Source organism: Corvus hawaiiensis, chromosome 13 (assembly GCF_020740725.1).
Source record: "Corvus hawaiiensis isolate bCorHaw1 chromosome 13, bCorHaw1.pri.cur, whole genome shotgun sequence".
In the NCBI taxonomy this organism is placed as follows: Eukaryota; Metazoa; Chordata; class Aves; order Passeriformes; family Corvidae; genus Corvus; species Corvus hawaiiensis.
This window is the reverse complement of record NC_063225.1, coordinates 6,366,077-6,386,870: the sequence shown is the minus strand read 5'-3', so window position 1 is coordinate 6,386,870 and position 20,794 is coordinate 6,366,077. Positions and strand designations below refer to the sequence as shown.

The 20,794-nt window shown below is 49.9% G+C and overlaps 1 protein-coding gene across 1 annotated transcript; it reads right to left on the bottom strand.

The window, feature by feature from the left end:
* Positions 1-229: 229 nt before the first annotated feature.
* On the bottom strand, positions 230-18,765 carry KLHL25 (kelch like family member 25). Its single transcript, XM_048318060.1, has 3 exons — positions 18,590-18,765; positions 6,700-8,530; positions 230-1,788 (listed from the first exon to the last, which is right to left on the bottom strand). The coding sequence occupies exon 2, from the start codon at positions 8,511-8,513 to the stop codon at positions 6,744-6,746; it is 1,770 nt and encodes a 589-aa protein (XP_048174017.1). The 5' UTR covers positions 8,514-8,530; positions 18,590-18,765; the 3' UTR covers positions 230-1,788; positions 6,700-6,743.
* Positions 18,766-20,794: the final 2,029 nt, after the last annotated feature.

Here is a 20,794-nt window from a genome sequence, read left to right as displayed (position 1 = left end):
CTGGACTTTATTCCCAGATCCACCATTAACCTTGGACAAGACACTTGACATTGTGCCTCAGTTTCCCAAGCACTGAAGCAATGATAATTACAGCCGGGCTGGTTGCTTTGGAGGCTGTTTGTGAACCACCCCACAGAGTGCCAACTCTGTTATTAGTCCTCGGCCCTGTTATTAGACCTAAATCCCGCTTACTTAAGAATGAAGACTCCTGTGAAAAACACACAAGCAGTTTCCCAGATCATCATTTTTATTAAAGTTCACAAGCAGCTGAAGGAAAAAAAGAAAAAAAAAAAGACTAGAAGATGTAAATAAACGAACGTCATCCAGCGCATCGCAGACTGGCTGTGCAGAACGTGTGTTCTTCCCGGTAGAGACGGGCGCCCGCTGCTCTGAAAAGACCTTTGCTGTTTGAAGCTGTGTCAAGGCTTTTCATGGCATTGCATCATTCATCTGGCAAGGCTACAGCTCAACCTCATCCAGGGGCAAGAGGCGAGCCCGGAGCATCTGGAGATCTGCTGTGCAGGGAAGCGGGATGCTGGAGCGGTGCAGGACCAGTCCTCGGCAGTGGCCAGCCCCAGAGAAGCCAGTCAGGAGCTGCACCCCGGTACTGACAGCTGAAATCCACGTGCCTTCCTCCAAAGCAAAATGAGGAATGGCTCAGGCTGACAGCTCTTGGATGCATAATCCCAAACACAGTTGGCAGCCAGTGTGCGTGGATAACCTGGGGCAGCCTCAGCCCAACTGCTGGCAGGCAGCATGCCGTCAGAAATGCTCACATCTCTCCAAGGAGAAGCCAGGATGTGGGGTGCAGAAGGAAGGAGGGAATCCCTCCCCAGCCCACCCTGCAGTGCTACCCTAACCCTCTTGCTCTCCCTCTGAGGCCTTGATGGAGCCAAAGTGCCCCTTCCCAAGGCACGAGCGTTCCCCACCGCACCCCTTTTTCTGTTCCTTTGCTAATGAGAGCCTCACCCACACGCAGGGAAGTTCAGCAGACTGGCTCTGAGCATGCAGTGGGCTTTATCTGGGGAATATCTCGGCAGCAGTGCTGCTGCCTTGGCACACTAACAGAGCCCCGTGCTCTTTCCAGCAGCTGCGTGTGGGGAGCTACCCGGCCTCTGACCAAATCACAGCCGGCTACAGCAAGGAAAGGGGGAAAAACAACTTAAAAGGCCCAAAGTACCGACCAAAAGGCATCCTGCCCTGTTTCATCACGGTACCTGGTGCTGCTGGCAGCCATTCCAAGCTCCTATGTTTTAATATTTCAATAGCCACTGCCTCCATGAAGTGGCCAGAGGATAGGGAGCCAGGTGCTCTCACCTTGTTCCCTTTAACAAACACTTCCAAGTAACCCAAGCAGTATGCATTGCCAATGGCAAGTTCACTGCCTTAAAAAAAAACCGTATTAGTATCTCTTAACCCCCCCAACTGAGTAACAAAAAGGGCTTCTCAGCCATGTTTGCTGAGGGATGCAGCCTCCATCTCCCCAGCACTGTTGGTCCAGCTGAGCCCACAAGCCATCCCTGTGCCCCCTGTGCCCAGCCCGGCAAACCAGTGCTCTCGGCTCCTTGCCATCCCTGCGCAGTGGCCAGTGACCAGTGGTGGGGCTGGGTAGCCCTTGGTGACACCCTGGCATGATGCTGGCAGTGGGGCCCCAGCTGTGCCTCCCACTCCTGGTGTCAGGAAGGGATGTAGAAGTTGCCTCGGAGTCCTGTGCGGGAGGACAGAAGGGTCTCGATCACTGTGTTGGCTCCAGCCGCAAGAGAGGGGACGTGGACGTGGCTCTGGCATCTGGGGAAGGAAAGAGAAAGCTCATTAACTACTGTGGTCCTCAGGTCAGAGCACACAGGGCACTCACTGGGGTAACCCCCATCCCAAATCCCTGAGGTGGGTGGAGGTGGAAAGCAGCTGGTTTCTTTAGGAGTTGTGTTGTCCTTTGCTTGTGCAGGAGAGGAGAGGAGAGGGGAGGAGAGGGGGTCTTCATCTGGGGAGGGCTCAGAGCCAGGTAGCAAACTTCTGTGGACATGACAAGAGAATGAAAAGTTGAGGGAAAAGTTTTCTTTTTTTTTTTCCCTTTTCTTTTTTTTTTTTTTTTTTTTTTTTAGGGCAGGGAGGAGAGCCCAAGAACTGGAACAGACAAAACAAAAAGACCCTTTTTCTCTTTTTCCACAGGTTCCTCCAAAAACATCCGTATCACTGACATTTCCAAGGGGTTGATTAATACAGTCTGGGGCCAAGCTCAGACTGCACATGTTTCCATCTGCCCAGGGTTAGGAAAAGCCTGATTTTCATCGACTTTCCTCCCCAGGCCAGCCACTCCCTTCCAACACTGCCTGATAAACTGACTTCAGAGACAACCAGCTACTTGGAAAGAGCAGCAGCGGCAGAAAAACTACAATCCCTGTTTATCCAGCCTTGCTATTATACACATGCAAATGGGTTTCCCTAGGAGCCACCGGGAGAAAGCAGCTGTGACTCTGTTCCGGCAACTCCAGCAGGGTTGCAACAGGTTGCAAGCAACCACCCACCCCAGCAGCACACAGGTGAGCAAGGAGCAGCCTCTAGGAGCCAGGAGATTATCCTGAGGTTCTTTGGGCTGTTGTTTGCAGGTACACAGGTCTTGGCATGGGAAGGTGCCTTTCTGTGAGCAGGGCTCCATGCATGAAGCCAGGAATGATGCAGGTTGCAAGGTGAAAGCACTGCTCCACATGGAAAGGAGCCACACCAGGCATCTGTAAAAGTGTCTCTGCAAAAGGCTTGTTATCTAAAGCTGTAATATAATAACCAGGAAAAGCCACTGAATTGACCCAATTCTTAGTGTGAGTGTGGTATTGGAATACAGCTCAGAGCCTGGCACACGGCCTAAATCTTTGCAGGAGCTCTGGGGCCAAAGTTCAGCTTTTAGGTGCCATACCAGCCTCAAAACCCTTCAGCCCCAGTCGCTCAGCGCTCACCCAAAGGCAGGTGCCAGCTGCTGGTGCCACCCACAGCCCTCACGGGAGCTAAACGCACCAAAAGGCTCCAGAGGGAGCCACACAATCAGCTCTGAGCTTCTGCATGTGTCCCAGGAATCAGTGCCCAGCCACCAGGCTCTGCTCCCTACAGCAAAGACTGAGAAAGGTCCTGCAGGAGCTAAAAAGCACCTAAATGGGAACCCCAGGGCAGGGGAACCCCTGGCTCCTTGCTTGCTTCTCCTGTTTGTCTTGAGATGGGAATTCCAACCTCTCCACCCCAGGAGAGCATCTGAGGCTCAGGAGGCAGTGCAGAGGGATGCAGTGACTCCCCTTTCCAATTCACCTTCCCTGGCTGGACCATGCAATCTGAAGTGACCATCCCACCCCCATCTGTGACTGCCCCATGAAAATGAGAATGTCACACAGGACAGATAGTCTGGAGAAGCCGCTTTAATGTGGAGACAGGCAGCTTGGAGAACCTGCTTCTGGTGCTGCCTGAAGTCACCTCTGGGGAGGTGTTGAGTTGTCCCCATCAATTGTCTCTGCACAGGAGTGTGACAAACCACCCACCATCCACCCCCTGGCTGGGTTGTGCTTGTCTTTATCAACACAGAGAGTCTTTATTAGCTGAGTGCTCAGTGTTTTATTTCCCATTTGTAATGTTTTGCCTCCTGATGGCTCCACCACCACGGGTGGGAGGGGACGAGGCTTTCACATTTCATATTGCTAATCACACTTGATCCCTGGAATTAACTGTGGGTAATAAGCACTAAATTAGTGCCACACGGCCACCTTGGCAGCAGTGCTGGGACCTCTGCTGAAAGGTGCCCTGGCTCTAGCTGGGAAGGGTGAAGGCCATGCCCTCGAGGAAGCATTTCCAGCTGATCAGTTTTATGCTCTATATGAAAAGCAGGATGGGTGGTTTATGATCAACGTTTGTCAAGGACAGACTATTTGGTTTTCTGGGACCAGTTTATAGGCAGGAGGTTATTTTTCCCATGAGTACAAAGTACTGTCTCCTGCCGTGTGATTGCCCAGGCCTTTCCCTACCAGCCCACCTTGTCCTGCTCTGAGGGGTGGTCCCTCCTGAGTTTTTCCAGTGGAAGGGAGGCAGTTCAATAGGAACCTGGGCAGGTGCTGGCCAGCCTGCCTTCTGGGCACCCCTCCTTGAAGAAGGATCCCATAGGGACCAAATCCAGGGTTTCAGCAGAGATCTTCCATGGTGGGAGCTGCAAACCAGAAAACCCCTCAGCCAGACCTGCAGCAGGACAATGGGGTAAACTGGATCATAGTCAAGAGATCCTATAGACAGTTACCCCAGGTCCCAAGCCCAGTTTTGGCACAGATGCAGCCAGAACAGCCAAGGCAGGCACATGGGACGTGGCTGCTGCAGCATGGGCAGCATGTGCACATCAGGGACATTCACTCACCCATCTTGGTGCTTTATGTACAGAGCTGTCACAGTGGCTCAGGCCATAACAATAACTTAGTAAAAAAAACCCAAAAAAATACCACTCTAGAAAAATCATGTGGACAGACATTCTTTCTGGCAAGAGCTTGTGTGTATTTTAAATACTTCTTTTAACCAAAGACTGGAGGCAAAGCCAAAAAAGCACATAAAACCCTCACACAGTGACTTTTCACCAGCTTTATTTGCAGTTCCTAGTTTTCTGTGCTTGTGTTAGGCTCCAGATTACAGGGGGGGAAAGAAGTATCGATACAATCCCCACAAAACTATTTATTAGGTCTGAACAACCCAAATATAGTATAGAGGAAAAAAGGTAGGAGAGGAAAGTAACATCACTGTGACTTTGAAGACTGTTTCTTATTCGGTGGCTGAGGAATCAACTCCCGTCTCAAACTACTCCCTATTCCTACTCCCAGCCATGTGGCTGGTGTTGAGCTTTAATATTCAGACACATCTGCTACCAGAGAAAATTAATTTTCAGCTCTAGGATGGCTCTTAAAGGGAGGCCCCATTGACCTGAGCTGAAAATGATGGAGTCCTCACAGTCTTTGCTGCAATATTTAATAGCCGAGTGACAGTTAATTAGATTACTGAGCCACTGTGACAGATGCTAGGCAACGCCTGAGGAGGAGAATTTGGAAAGGCCATTATCTTCCAATGCTGGGAGCACTTTAAGATCTCATTTTAACCCTTTCCACTCTTGCCCTGCCCTCATGGTGGTCTAACCCATGTTAAAACCAGGTGTTTCACAAAGGCCAGCATAATGCCCTGGGTGATTTTTTTCCCACCTGAGAAAAGCAGGTGGTCACGTTGGGCTAATGCCTGGCAGAGGTGCCAGGAACTCCTCCTGGGTTCCCATCTGGCATCAAAAGAGATGATCACTGGGAGGTGCCAGCAATTTCACCCACTGGGAGATTCCCAGGCGCACCAACCACACCAAGTGGAAAGCAGGGAAGTGAGAGGGTGTCAGAGGGTTTGGGAAGCATTCTTTTCTCCCTGTATTAAGTGAAGTGGATTTTTGATGAGTCTGTGGAAGAATTTCCCTCGCCACAGTCCCCGCTTTCCAAATAAAACTGTAAGTGAAGCTTGTCAATCCCACACCAATACGTGAGGGTTTCCCAGCTCCTTCATCTGGCTGGGATGTAGGCTCCAACCACCAAGGCAGGGCTATGTGTGCTGCTGGCACTGAGAAACCTGCACACTGAGCTAGCAGAGGTGTTACAGACTTCCTGGGAAGGTGATGCTATCCAAGTGTTGCCTGTATCACTATCTGCTTTCACAGAGCAAATTGAGAAGAGTTTTTGGGCTGCATCTCAGCACAGGTTGGTGAGGACATGCAAAGAGCCCTGTGGAGCCACACTGACAATCAAAAGGGCAACCAAACATCCCACTGGAGAGGAAAGAGGAGGAATCAGCAGCCCTGTCCCAGGGACACTGCAGCAGCACCTTCCCTGAGCAAGAGAAAACTGGAGCACCAGAATGAGACACGATATCATGGGTTTCCACCAACTTTCTTATTCTCACACAACCCAAAACACTGATAAACACATTCTTCTTCTGGTTACAAAACCCCTTCCCTCCCACTCAGGTCTGACACAGAAGTCTCAGAAGTTCTGATTTAACAAGCAACAGTTTGGATGATAAATAAACACCAAGACCATCAAATGCACCGTGGCTTCTGCGCTTTTGCTTCTGCTACCCACTGAAGTGTAAATACAGAGCATAAAAAGAGAAACAGGACTTGCTGACATTCCAAGGGTCACTTGCCTACATATTCATCATTTCTAAATACACCACCCAGAAAATCAGCAAAAATATCAAACTACTGAGACATTTCCAAAGCACTTGTTGCCCTGGTATCTCCCAGGACTCACATGCAAGTGTTTTTAGAAACCTTAACTCTCTCAACTGCATGGGAACAGGATGTACTCCATGGTGAGAGCAGGTGTGGACACATCTGCCCACCCCCCACCTACAGAAGGGTGATGCTGGCACATCCAGCTACCTTGGAGCAGAAGGAGAGGAGCCCCAACCACCTATGTAGATGTATCTTAAGATACTGGGGAGGATCATCTGGAAATCAGAGAACCCTGGGAGCTAGCTAGACTTACAGCACTGCAGAGCTGGCTATTCTCTCCTGGCTCTGCATCCCACTTTTAAATGCTCCCTTCCCATAAAATAACCTCATGAGCAACCTGGAACCTATGGCTTCAGCATGGGGTGTGGAGATGCAATTGAGGCAAGATAGCAATGTTCAGTTTAAGAGGAGGAGACCCTTACCTTTATTGACCTCCTGGAAACAAGCCCCCAAGCCCTGCCCCTCATCATGAGGGCAAGTGCTTCCAGGTGCTGACAAAAGCCGTGGGGATGAGTGAGTAAGGCACCGTGGTGATACAGTTCCACGTGTCTGATGTAGGGTCATAGCAGTCCAGCGTTTTGCATCTCTGAGTGCCAAAGTAACCTCCTACCACGTAGAGTTTATTCCCCGAGGCCAAGGCATGGCAGGACATGCGCTTGGCTGTCATGTCCCCGATGCGCGTCCACTGGTCGGTCTCGCAGTCGAAGCGGTAGGCGGAGGCTGCCGTGAACTCTGTGTCTCCTCCCATGATGAAAATCTGGCTGCCCAGGACAGCGGCCGCTGTGTAGCGCCAGGGCTGCGGGCACTCGGCCTTGATCATCCATCGGTTCTCAGCTGGATCATAGCACTGGACTTTGGACACCATGTCTCGGTGGATGCTGGTCCCACCAAAGACAAAGAGCTTGAGCCTGGCGCTCACCACCGCGGCGTTGCTCACTCCATCTCTCAACGGAGCCACCATCGTCCATTTGTTGGATATGGGGTTGTACTTCTCTACTTGCTTCAAGGAAACAGAAGGAGATGCAGGGAAGACTCCAGCTACTGCAGTGTGTCCACCAACCACATACAGGCAGTTTTCCAATTCAGCCGAGCCATGCCCAAACCGAGCAATTAGCATCGGGGCAGCTTTGGACCATTCCTCATGCACGGTGTCATACACCCAAACATCTTTGGAGACCCCGTTCTCTGAGCCCCTGCCTCCAGTGATGTACACTTTGCAGCCAATGGCACAGGCACTAAACTCCTTCCGTGGACTCGGCAGGTCTGCTTTGGGAATAATTTCCTTTGCTTTGTGATCCACTTGGTAGATCTTATCACACATGAAGGTCTGTCCGCCCAGGATCAGCAAGGTGTGCCCAGCTTTGCGAGGCCTGGCACAGGGGCTGGTGACCACCCCATCATTCTGGAGGATCTTCTTCTTGCACTGAATAGCTTCATCCAGGACAAGCTTGTTCCTTTCATCCACCATGATCAAGTCCTCGCAAGCCAAGGCTTCCTTCAGGCATTCGGAAGGAAGCAAAGCCAGACGAACATTCCTAAGAAGTTCTGGGAGATAAGCCTTCCGCTCATCCAGATCGTATTTCACCCACTGCATGACAGCCTTAAAGACCTTTTCTTCATCCTCAATTTCCAGCTCATCACTAGAGATGAGGTCCAGCAAAGTGTCCTTGGAAAGGTTGTTGAAGTCCTCACTCTTGTGAACAGTCTCAAAGTTGACCAAGCACATCCTCCAGGAGAGCTCATAGAGCCGCCGGCACTGATGAGCATCCGAGAGCAGCATCATGCCCAGGCAGTTGGAAGGGTAGAGGTTCTTCTCCAGGAACTCAGCTGCTGCATCTCGGACGTCATGGAACTGCAGCATGTCCCCAGCCTCCAGGAGAGACTCTGCATTCTCCTCATTGATAATGATCCGAGAAGAATAAGCAAAGTCCAGCAGTAGCTCCAGCACCTCCGGGTGGAGGCTGTCATGGAAGTTCACCTCGTCATCCAGGCTCTCCCGGAGGCCGTTGCTAAACATGGCCTCGAAGTACCTGCTGGAAGCAGCCAGAACTGCCCGATGGCATGGGAATGACCTGTTCCCTGCCCAAAGAGTGACATCGGTGAACATGCAGTGCTTCCGCAGGGTGTTCAGGTGGGACAAGACGCAGTCCGGGTGGGAGGCCTTGTGAAAAAGCAGGATGTTCATGGAGCCGGTGCTGGTGCGGGATTTACGGTTCTCGTGGACGCTGACAGACATGGTGGCAGAGCTCTTGCCTGCAGGGAAAAGAACAGAGAAATCATTATTCCCTTGTCCTTACTGATATAAGGTATGGAGAACACATGCATTCGCTATCCAACCCTGGTACACTGCCAGTGGACCTCAGAGGTGAAGCACCAGATGACATCCCTGTGGCTCCTTCTCCGTGGCTGCTCCTGCACCCTGCCTTGCAAAGCCCTTTCCTCCTGCACCCTCACATCCTTCAAAAAATTTAACTCCGGCCGAGTAGGGTGGGAAGGCAGAGCAGGGTGAAGGGGGAAATTCTGCTTTGGTTTCAACAAAGGAGCAACAAAGTGAGGCAATCAAACCTCAAACTTGGTGGTAGATTGTTTCAACAGCCCCCAGAGGGTATTGGCAAACCGCAGAAGAGTTATTTTTCCTTAGAAAACAGCATCTAGAGAGCAGACTATCCAGGATAAAGGGCATCGGTCTGCTCCTGGCTCAGCAGAAATCAAGTTTGGCTTCTGATTTTCATGTAGATTACTGCAAGTTTAGGAAAGGCAATTGCTACAGGTTTTATTTACAGAATATTAAATTACCAGCACAATCCAAAAGTTTTGAACAAATTTTACCAAACACATTTGTTGCACTTTTTGATGATAAAACTTACCAGACACCTCATGTGACTTAAACATTTTTCAGGACAGATTCTCATCAGAATAAGACAAAAGAAAGACATAAATTATACTTTTTACCAGACAGGCAGAATCAAACACAAGGTTTTTATTAGCTACTATTTCATTTAAGTGCTACCTGATACCAATCCTTGCCTGTAGAAGAAAACCCCTTTGGACTAATCAAATTAATACTACCTAGATGATAAAATCCAAGTCATTTACTCCAAAATACTTTAGCCAGCTGTATTTTGTTCCCCATGTAACTAAAGCAGACACACGCACAGCCCACTCTTACAGGAGAAAGTTAATAGAGAAGTTGTCCCGAGGTTTGAAAAATTAACCTGAAAAAAATCAAAATGGGGTCAACCTTCACTCCAGTCACTGAATTATTTAGATAGTCAGCTGGGAAAGAGTTTTTAGATGGGTTCTTTTTGTTGATGTTGGTTGGATGGGTTTTTTTTTTAACTTGCTCTTCACAGCCTGGGGTTTCTCAAGGGTCTTTTCACCCTGCAAACACAAGGTCTGCAGATGAGCCCTCTCCTCCCCAGCCAGGCTGAGCTCACCAGCACTGGGGGTCTTGGGGAAAACCCCGAAACGCTGAGAGAGTGGATGCAGCGCTCCCAGGCCACCGGCACGTCACAGCCTTGACCTGGCAGTGACCGGGAGCTGCACAACCCTCCCACACTCCATGGGTGGATGACCTCAGGAGGAGGCAGATGGCCAGATAAGCTGCCTGACTCAGGCTCTGCTCATGAGCTTCCTGCCCCTGCTTCTCCAGCACCTCCTAAAGAGTCTGAATTAGACAAACAGCTGTGGGCATGTTGCTCCTTCCCCACCTGCTGCCATGACTTATTGAGGTTGGTCTTCTCAAGGCCGCACTCATTCCTCAGGGCTGTGTCACACTCCAGAGTAAAGTTTCTGTGCTTCTCCGTGCAGAAGCAGCAGCTTGCCCAAGCAGCCACAAGTCCCACTCGGCCTCCGAGTCAGGGGCAGGAGCACTGACTCAGGTAATTAGGTGGGATATGTCCATGTCCATGGCCCAAACTCCTGCAGCCTGGGATAGAGGCTGACAAGCTCATTTCACCCGTGACTGGAGGCTGTGCAAAACCAAGGCTCCAAAACAGGAAGGAAAATGCTATTATAGAACAGCACTTTGAAGTGCATCCGAAAGAAATGTTTCCAACATCTACACCCAGAGTAGGAACAACACTAATTTAAGAGGTTATATGGATTCCCATGTCAACGCCAAAACGCAGAATACAAATGAAACATTTATGACTCTGCTAAAAGCTATTGATTTAGGTTCCTATTCCTACAACCTCAGAAACCATCCTGCCACTGCTACTGCTTTCTTTGCTCACAGCTCAGGTCAACTATTCAGTGTTAACCTTTGATTTGCTTATGCACAAAAAAAAAGAAGCAATTTATACAGGACAGCTATGGAAACAAACAGCAGGAAGGCAGCAATGATTTTTCTGACACTAAGATTAAATGCAACTACTCGGAGTGGAAGAAGCAGGGCATTTAGAAATTGAAATGTCTATATAAAAGCTGCAGCAAAGCCATTTCTTATATATACATCCACAAAGAGACACATACATATATCACACATGTGCACACAACACATATATATCAAATCTCAGGCTTCTAGCATCAAGTATCTATCCCAGGGAACTTGGAGGCAAATAATATTTCTATCCTACATGTATTGAACAATATCCAGGGAATAAATTGGCAGGTTGCAGTCCAGTCCTCAGCATTGCTCTTCCTATCACATTGTCCCTACAGGCACCAACTGATCCCTGGCGCAGCTGGAAGTGTGAAAGCTAAAGAGGCCACAGTCACAGCCCCTTTACTTGGCCTCTCCTGGAGCACAGTGTCAATGGTCACAGACAAGCAGGGCTAGACAGAACATTAAACTGAAACTAAAGCAGCCCCTGAACTCTGGGGTGCAGCCATCTCACCAGAAAGCCTTGCTTGTGGTTTTCAGCAACACCCAAACAGGTTTTTCTGAGGGCTTCTTGAATCCTGCCATAGCTAGGTACAAGCACAAAAGTGGCAGATACTAATCCTTCCCCTCACAAACTCCCCTCACCGAATGTCTCAGTCTACCAGAGACCTTGGCATCCTCTCACCCATATCAGACAAACAGAAACTGCACGCAGCAGCTACTTCATCTGGCAGGCTTCTTCCAAAATGTAGCAGCTGACAAACCTCAGAAGCCTGTAGGCAAAGTGTCTTCTATGATTTCATGATGTGCACAAAAGTGCTTCGATTTAAGCCATGTTTAACTGCAGCGATGAGCAGGCTGGACCTGTGACACGTGCACTTCTCTGAAGCAGACGCATGCAGAGCACAATTTGGCCCCTACCACACTCCTTGCTTCCCTTACCCAACTACTGAGCTAAAGAGAAAAAGCAGAACCGCTCAGAATGAGGAGTATTTTACACAAAGCAACCTGTCAATGGCTCCTGCCAAGCTCCCACCTGCTCCGTGAGAGCCCGGGGGTTATCGGAGCTCCCAGCTGCATCTTCCATCATGCAGGAAGCTGTTACTGGAACAGCCGTGTCCACGGGAACAGCAGAAGGCATGACCTGAACTAACTGGGGCTTGGATTTCTCCATGCTGCATTCATTTTTTTTCCTTAGAAAGGCAGTTATTGAAAAAATAAGTATCTACTGCATAACCTTTTAAAGGGATCTTAGTGCACTCAGAGGCAGATAATAATCCTTCTTCCATATGGATGAGGGCAGAGGGGCATCAGCTTTTTGACAGCTATCCAGTGCTGTCTGCTGGCTGTAGTATTCCCCTGGCTGTCTGCAGCCTTTGTACAGCCAGGATGGGAAAGACAGGTTTTTTCCAGCAGAGCAAGATAAGGTTGCTTTGAAAATCCTTCCACTCATCCAGACAGGGCAGACAGGAATCCTGAAAGAGGGAAGGAGTTGGCCCAAGAAAAAAGACCCCTCAAATCTCAGCTCATGAAGAAAACACCCCAGCAGTCTCTCTGGACAGGACAAAGCGAAAGGGGAAAAACAAAAGCACAGAGCTGGCCAAACTCCCCACTCAAAGAACCCCAGCTCTCCTGTCTGAGTGCCTTTTGCTTCCTACAAACCACACCCCAGCAGAAGACTTTCCCTCCCAGGCTGACGGGTCACCCTGTCAGAGCCCTGCTGGAGTGGTCCTTTAGGAGAACCTCAGGAGATACTCTACCACCTCTTGAAAAACCCAAGCCCATCTTAGACAGATACTTTGAAGCTGTATCAGGCCCTGTCCCCCGTCACAGAAGAACTGCATGTGAGTGGACAGTTCAGAAAGGCTATTGATACATGAACTATATTTAGCCAGGCTTGGGGCTCCCCCTCCATCTCAAACCAGCAGGCTCTCCACAAATCTCCAATTTCATTCACCTTCAGGGAATCACCAGCTGAGATCCTGCTTGCTTTCAAGAAGACAAGATTTGAGAGTGATTAAGATGTTCCCCAGTCAGACTTCAGGGGATCAAGAATCATTTCTGCTTAGAAGGGCAAAACTACGTGGTTTATAAATGCTCTCCCCCAAGACCATAAAGGTTGTCTGAACACCAGCAAAGACCCCAAATCCCATGATCCGGAGCTGGCACTTTCTGTTTCGCCCATGAGAGAAGCAGCAAGCAGAACATGTTTCTTTCTCCCCCACTCAACCATGAACAATTTAAAGCTGTAAATAAGTAAATAAATAAGCAGCACGGTTCCCTGCTGGCTCAGCTCAGAAGACCTGGAAGAAGCTACTCACACTGCAGCAGTTTCATTCCCAAGCAGCCATATGGGCCCTCTATGCATGTGCTGCACTACAACCTACAGACACTCCTTCCAAACCAGAGCAGACCCACCTGGAATGGCCAGTGACAGCAGGCATAAGATTCATTTTTATTTTCTCTCCATCTCACAGTATCAACCCTGTGGGGTGAAACACTGTCTTGAATTCAGTCAAAGTTTAACTTCTCCCTGAAAGCGGTGGGATCAATTCTCTACTAATTAGTAATGTGCCTGCTCTCTCATCCCAAATATCTGTACTTTTCCAACGCTTTCATGGACTCCACCACCTGGTGCTTAGGCCAGCAGCGTTATCCCAGGCCAAAATTACTGCTATAGAACCAATTTCTCCCTTTTTACTGTAGAGAGTAGCAAACTAGAAACATAAAAGTCACCTACTGTGTTGTCTTCACAGGGAAGAGCTCCTTGCAAAACTGCTTAGGAGAAAGAGCAGTGAGGCAACACACTGTCAAACACAGAGCCAGATACAGCTGTGTTTCAGATGCAATTTCCCAGCACTGGAGACCATCAAAAGGTTTGAGAAAGGGCATCTGTCACATGCAGGCATTCACGTACTCAGAGGCAGCCTGAGCTTCAAAAGTGGAAAAAACCCAACAGAAACCAGGAAAGGATGGTGGGGGAGAAGAACAAGAAAGGGGAAGGAACAAATGTGAAGATGTTTTCAGATAATTTTCCTGTCCTTGCATATCACAGCAGACTGTCAGGTACACAGCTTGGAGCTGCTTGAAATGCTCAATACTAATAATGCCCTTCTGTCAAGAGTGCTTGAGATGAAAGGAATTAAAATTGCACCTGGCATTTAGTGCAGCACCACACTTGTTGAGCGTGGAGCCTGGGCTGCTGCCAGGTGGGCAGCACGGGACCTTCACTACATCATCTCCCAGGCATGCCCTCTGCTCTGGCACACTCCTGCATGCAGACTTTGCTCTCTTACAGGTTGGGTTCATCTCCAGCAATTCCGATGAATTTAGTGGTTTGCCTGTGTCAGCCAAATTTGTTCCTGTTCTCTTCAGGATGACTAACACAGCAAAGATGCAACTGTGATTTTGCAGGGTGGAATTCAGACAACATAACTGCTGTGAATCAGAGGGTATCACTCTGGATTTGCCCTTCCTGACAAACTCATGATGTTTCACCAGGTTTGCAAACAGGCAAACAAAGGAAAGGCAGCTGACTCCATCCCCCCAGTGCAGAATTTCTGATCCTGCCCCAGCCTTTGAGAATGGGAAGCATCCTTATCATTTCTTCTCATTTTCTCACTTCCTAGTCTAGCCTGTACACCCTAGACAGAAAACAGAGAGACCACGTGAAAGGCTCCTTCTGTTGGCTCAGACAGAAACTGGGAGGTTTTCCAGGCCCAATTCTGTAGGCTCCAGGAATCAGATTGTCTGGAGAAGATCCGGGTGCATATCTGAACATTTTGAAACTCAGTCTCAGAAACTCAGTCTGAGTTTCATATCCCACTCATATCCTCATATCCCATTCTCAGTAGTACCCACCATTCCCCCTTTAAACCCATGCTCCACTCTGAGCCCAAAGCCACCACAAGAATCTACTGAATGCCACTTACTTGATAGAAAATCAAAACATTATTGTCAAGCTGAACCAATTAGTGAGGTTCTTGTTTTGTCTTGCAAAAGCACTGGTAAAAGGGGCTGTAGTGCCTCAAATCTATGACATGCACTCATCTGAGTCAAAGGCAACCATGCTCCAACCACAAAAAAATACCTGTAGGAAATGTTCTTTGCATGCAATCCATGCAGTTCTAGTCACAAATCAGGCATTGGACTTGCTACTTTGCAGCTGAGATACTCCATAAAGGTTCTCAAGCTACCTGTGACACAATCAAATAAAGTTCATGTTCACCACTAAGCACAGTGGCTTTGCTGTTCCTGGGAATACCACGCCCTCCTACAACCACTACCAAAATCGGGATAAATAATGCTTTTAGCCACAGTCCAGGCTCCAGACAATAGCTTTTCACTGCTACGCCTTAACCCCAGCGGATCTTTTCAGAGCCCATGATTCATTTCAGAGGCTGTGGTGGGGTTTTGTCCTTCCTGCTGCCCTCCAGCTCTGTTTGTGAATACATCCCATTCTGCCAGATCAATCACAGGCGCTTTGCAAAATGAATGGGGGCTGCAGAGGAGGCAAGCAAGTTCACAATCCCGTCTACCAAATTATACCCAAAAAAGCTCCAGAATGGGAACAGTCTACTTGATTGCAGTACCTAAGCCAGCTCCATCTGGGCAGGATAAAGTCCTTTTCAAGCAAGCCAAACTTGCTAATGTGCTGCAAAGGCAAAAGGCCTTTGGTACTTCAAACACAGAGGAACCACACGCCACTTCCCAGGGAGAGTTTAGGAGATGAGATGTGGTATACATGAAATTAATGCCAGAATAACCACAGCAGCTGCTGACTCCAGAGATCTTATTCAGATCCTCCCACTCTCCCAGCTCTAAGGCTGGCAGAGCTGAGTGCTCCGGTGGCCAGGCTGACCAAAAGCCCTGTCATGGATGCTCACACCAAACAGGTCTGTCTGCCTGCCTGCTGTCAGGGCAGGATTTCAATTTTTGGCCTGGCCAGTTAAGCTGGGGTTTTGTTTTGCCTTCCCTATTCCCCTGCCAGGCAGGAGATCATGGTACAACTGCCAGGTTTGGTTTGCTCATTTGCAATTCTGGCTGGAGTTCAGAGCCATGGAGATGGGAGGCCCTCACGCCTCCTGAATGGATTAGCCCCCGATGCTGCTGGGCATGAGGGACAGCCACTCCCAACTGGATTGTAAAGCGCTGACAGATATTGAAGGGTTTGAGGCTGCAAGACAGGGCATTGCTTATTGCCCTCTGGCTCTGGACAGAAGGAACAAAAAAATCTCAGATTTTTCCATTTCAGTACTCACACAGCATCAAATCACACACTCAGCTTGCAAGTTCTGTGCCACTGTGGCATCCCTGCAGCAGCCCAGGCTGTCCCGGGCATCCCTGCAAGCAAACCAGAGTGATTGCCAGTGTGGTACAGTAATAAATTTGCCTCACCACAGTGTGACAGGCTATCATATAAAACTGGTAGTCTTTGCAAAGCCTAATGGTCAGTAAGCAGACAGTGGTTATGGGACATTCAACATTCCCAGGCTCCTCCAACGGGGGAAAGACAGAGCTGTCTGTTCTGGCTGGAGTGATACTAATAGTCACTATGGGGATATAAAGCTGATAAGCAAAGACAGAGCGATGTGACGGTGGTTAAAGGTCAGGCCAGGGGGCTTGGGGCAGCTTGTTACAGCTAAATGCTTCCTAGCCAGTATTCCTGCAGGCACTGTTTTCAGCAATGCCAGCTACACTCACTGCAATTCAACTACAGTCTGTGAAAGTGGGGAGTAAATCTACCCCTCAGTTCAAGTGCTGACACGGCTCAAAACCTGCCCCTTCCACGGTCCCTGGGCACAGTGAGCAGCTGTGGCTGCCACAGATACCCTGGGCCAGCTCTGCCTGTCCTGCTCCACCTACTCACAGCCAAGCCAAGGCACTGCTCAACACTCTTTTGTAATACTGCCATTTCCTCTCCCCACCTTGCAACTCTGCCTGTCCTCTTCCACCTCCACAGATGGCCACATCCTGCCCTTCCTGTTTCACTCATCCACCTTCTAAGCATTGCCTAAAACCTCCTCTGGCTGCTCAGAAAGACCTGAACTCCTGCAGACTTTGGGGACAGTTGGTCACCACCACAGGGACAAAACAGCTATCACAATTCACACGTGCATACATACACATAGATATGCACACACTCCTTATCTCCATCCCAGACCATGTCCAGCACGCCCTCCAGAGCTGGAGGAACCATACTCTGGATCAGACTCATGCTCATTTTCACACATTTGGAATACGTGTTATGCAACATCTTGTAATCTGTTCCACAAGCTGTCGCTTCACCAAATTTCTTTTGCCTTGTTTCTTCAAACCATTTTCAACTTGCCTTAACTCCTCTGCAAAAGCACATCTGAGACACCAACCTCTCTGCTTGAGTTACTTGAGCCTGCCCCAAACACAGCATGAGAGGATACTGCATTCTGCACACATACTGAGGCAGGAGGACTTCAGTAAACAAGCCTCAAATACTTGAGAAAATGAACAAGAAACGAATGGGAAATTTAAGTTCTTCAGTGCTGAAGCTGGTTACAGTCTCCCATGTCCATATTATGGTGTAATTCTGCAACAATTTTCACTCTACTTTTAATCCTGAGAATCTCGCACCACCTCACACCTTCCTGCTGCAGAGCAGACTTCCACCTATGCCTCCTCCCCAAGTTCTTTACTTGGGCTTATCACAAAGATAAGCCAGAGCAGATGACTGGGGTTAAAGACACAAAAGAGACAAAATATGTTTTCAGATAAGATTTGATTCGAAGCAGAAAACAGGACCAGGAAAACAGAGAGGCCCCAGAAAGGGTCCTACAGCATTAAGGAGTCAGACTCTTTGAGAGATGGACAGAGAGTAAAACATACAGGAGAGCCCAGGGACAGAGACAAGAAAGTAGAGGAGAGCTCAGAACTCTGGACGGAGACTGTCACCAGAGCAGCTGAGCCAACAGCAGCAGCTGGCCACCACCAGAACACGTGGGCTGTGTTACACATCTCGGGTTGCTCCTAAGGTGAGTTCAATAAAAACAAGTGTCACAAGACACAGGAAGGAAGAAGGAAAGACAAGGGAAGTTGTCAAAGTATAAAGGTTACAGTGCTGCTTGTTTTCTTCTTGTGTCTCTGGATCTGTCCTGGAGAGGAAGAGGCACATTTGCAGGAAGGTTACAAAAGCCCACAGCACCCTGGCTGAGGAAATCACTCCAACAGATCACAAGAGAACACACGCAGAGATTGCCAGGAAAGGAAAACAGAGCAGTCATGACACTGGGGCTCTCCGCTGGAATAGTGTGAAACATTCAGCTATCTGCTTATGCAAGGCTGAGGGCAGATTTTCCAAGCACAGGTATGGCTGGTCTAAGCCCCCCACCCCAACAACTACAAGTGGATAGACAAAGAAAATAAAGAAAAAAAAATTAGAAAACTCAACTACCAAAAAGGCTTTAAACTTTTTTAAATGCAAAGGGGCCCGTGAGGACAGCACAGGGAGAGAGAACTATTTTTCTCCTCTGTCAGCTCAGCTCAGTCATTCACACAGACCTGCTCACTTCTCTAGACAGGCTTGTTCGAACCGATTTCATCAGAGGCCATGAAGCTGTGTCCCTTGGAGCACAGTTTTGAGACATATATATAGGGACAAGAGAGGAGGAAAAGAACAAAGCAAAAAGCAATGCCACTTTACTTTCACATTCACGGGATTAATAGCTGAAATAGCTGAGATTTAATATTTTTTAATTCTCTATTTTTATTTTTTTTTTCTTTAGAAGTGAAAAGTCCTTCCCACCTTAAACCTTTCCCTGCCGCTTCCTGCCTATGGAACACGATGCTCCAAACCCCGGCGAGTCCCGGGCCGGTACCGGGGGTAGCACCTGAGGTCCCTCCTGTCGGGAGGCCGGCACATCCCCGCCCCCACGGCTCCGAACCCCCGCAAACCCCTTGCTCGGAGGAGGTCTAGCAGCGGCGCGTAAACCCAAAGCTGGGGGGAAATCACTCACCGTCGCTTGGCCCAGCCGAAACCTCCGGGAGCCGCGAAGCCCCCAGCCCCAGGAGGCAGGGATGCAGGGATGCAGGGATGCAGGGATGCAGGAGGCACGGCTGAAGCGCGGAGCGATGCGCGGCTCCCCGCGACCCCGGCGCGGCCCCGCGCGCTCCCCGCGCACAATGTACCCACCGGGCGGGACCGGCCGCGCGTGGGACCGCGGGGGCGGGGCCGCCTGCCGCCGCCGCCGCCAATCAGCGGGCGCCACTCCTGTGACGCGCCCTTCCGCCACGCCTCCTGCGGGAGCACCGACCAATAGGAGGGCGGGAGGGCCGCCTGTGGGCGGGGCGAAGGGAGATGGCTGTCCGCGGGGCGGAGGGCCGCCTTCCGCCGGGCCGGCCTTCCCGAGCTGCGGCCGCTGGGTCGGGGCCCCCGCCGGCTGCTCCGGAGCTCCCCGGAGGAACCCGTCCCCTGTGCCCCGGCCTTCGCCCCTGCAGTCAGCGCGCCGCGGGGTCATGCCCGGCCAGCCCTGTCCCCGCGTGTTCCGCAGCGTGGGCGCCCCGCGGAGTGATGTCCCCGCGTGTCACTCACCCACCGCCCGCCCACGCCTGCAGCGGCACAGGGGAAGTCAGCAGAACCCGGCTAAAATCCAGGCAGATTTGTGAAATCGCTGGCCTCAGCAGAATTTCGATGCGTGGGGGATGTGAAGGTCAACAGGCCCACCCCCGGGGCCCCGCTGCCTGCGGAGAGCTGCAGAGAGCCTGGGATCGGACGGAGACTGGCCAGGGGCCGTGGCCTGCGTGGGGACCACCCGTGGGTCGGTGCCGTCATCTGGAAGGGGCGGGGGGGACGTGGCAGTGTTCCCTTCAGCAACAGTGTGGGCTGAACCTGGAAAAAAAACCCGTCTCATTTAGAAACAATAACATTTTTCAAAGCAATAACATTTTCTCATAACACAAGAGCAGCTGGAAACAGCAGTGCCTCTGATCCCACCCGTGTTTTCCAACCCCTGCTCTGGAGTGAGGTGCAGCAGGTAACTGTGCACCTGCCCTATGGGATAATTTCTCTGTGAGTGGCTGTGCCTTCCCTAGGGTTTGTGGAATGCTTCATCTGCCGGAAAAAAAGAAGCCGGAAACTTCTTTTGGTTTCACAAATTTTGAATACACAGAGGAGGCAGGGAAGAGCTGCTCACTGTCTTCTCCCATGACCCCATTTCTCCAGGGCCCTACTCCCTGTACGCAGTCACAAGTGTTCAGTAATAAGTGAAAAACTAACAGCTCTGTTAAGTGTATCTCCCCAGATACTGGCTGGATGGGAATATCCAAAGTATGCTGAAACTTCCATACACCTAGGGATGAACGATTTGAGGGCTGCTCCTTCTGACCTAGTAAAGAAAATCCCCCCAGTTTCCCCACCGAACTAACTACTACTGCTTGTCCTGGCTTTGCAGTGGTGATTCCCTGCATGACCAATTTTACATGGTGTGGCCATGGGAGGAGGTGGAAAGTTGCTGCTATAGGGATATATTGAAACAAAAGTTCCAGTAAGTCCAAAATACAGTCCTTTATTCCCATCTTGAGACAGAAGGTCAGCTACAGCTGGCAAAAGCTGTGCATGGTAAATAACAAAGTACACTGAAGATGTTGAACTGTATCGAATTCCTGGTTTTTTGGATCTGTGTTGTTCCAGGTCATTGTAGTTTAACTCTTAGCTGCTGCCTTCCCAGCTACAAGCACAGCTACTCTTGAGGAGGCTGAAAATTGTCCGGGAGCCTGCTAATGACTTTAATGAGCTGTTCAGGAAGACAACAGGGATTTGTGCAATAGGTAGGTGTGGTGTCATCCTGAATACATCTGTGAAACAACAAAAACATGTAAGACAAAATTGACTTTCCCTATTCCTGCTGTGTTCCACCCAGCTGTTCCCGAGGATGAAGGAGCTGCGGAGAAAAGCAAGGTCGTGTTTCTTAATTCCGAAGCACTTTCAGAGTGCTACTACAAAAGCCAAATGCCATCCCAGCAAGCTGTGTGTGATCCCAGACTGACAGTCTGCAACCTGGCAGGCAGAATTCTGGCATCTGCCTGTCCTGGGGACACAGGAGAGCTCCCTGCAAAACTCTACCCGAAAAGACACTTCAAAGCCATGATGTCTGTCGCTAATCTCCGCCCACCAGCTTCTGAGCTGTAACTCTCACTCCTCTGTCTGGGGCAGAGCTAAACAG

Coding starts and splice junctions, on each gene's coding strand:
- KLHL25 (XM_048318060.1), bottom strand. CDS start 8,513: ATGTCTGTCAGCGTCCACGAGAACCGTAAATCCCGCACCAGCACCGGC.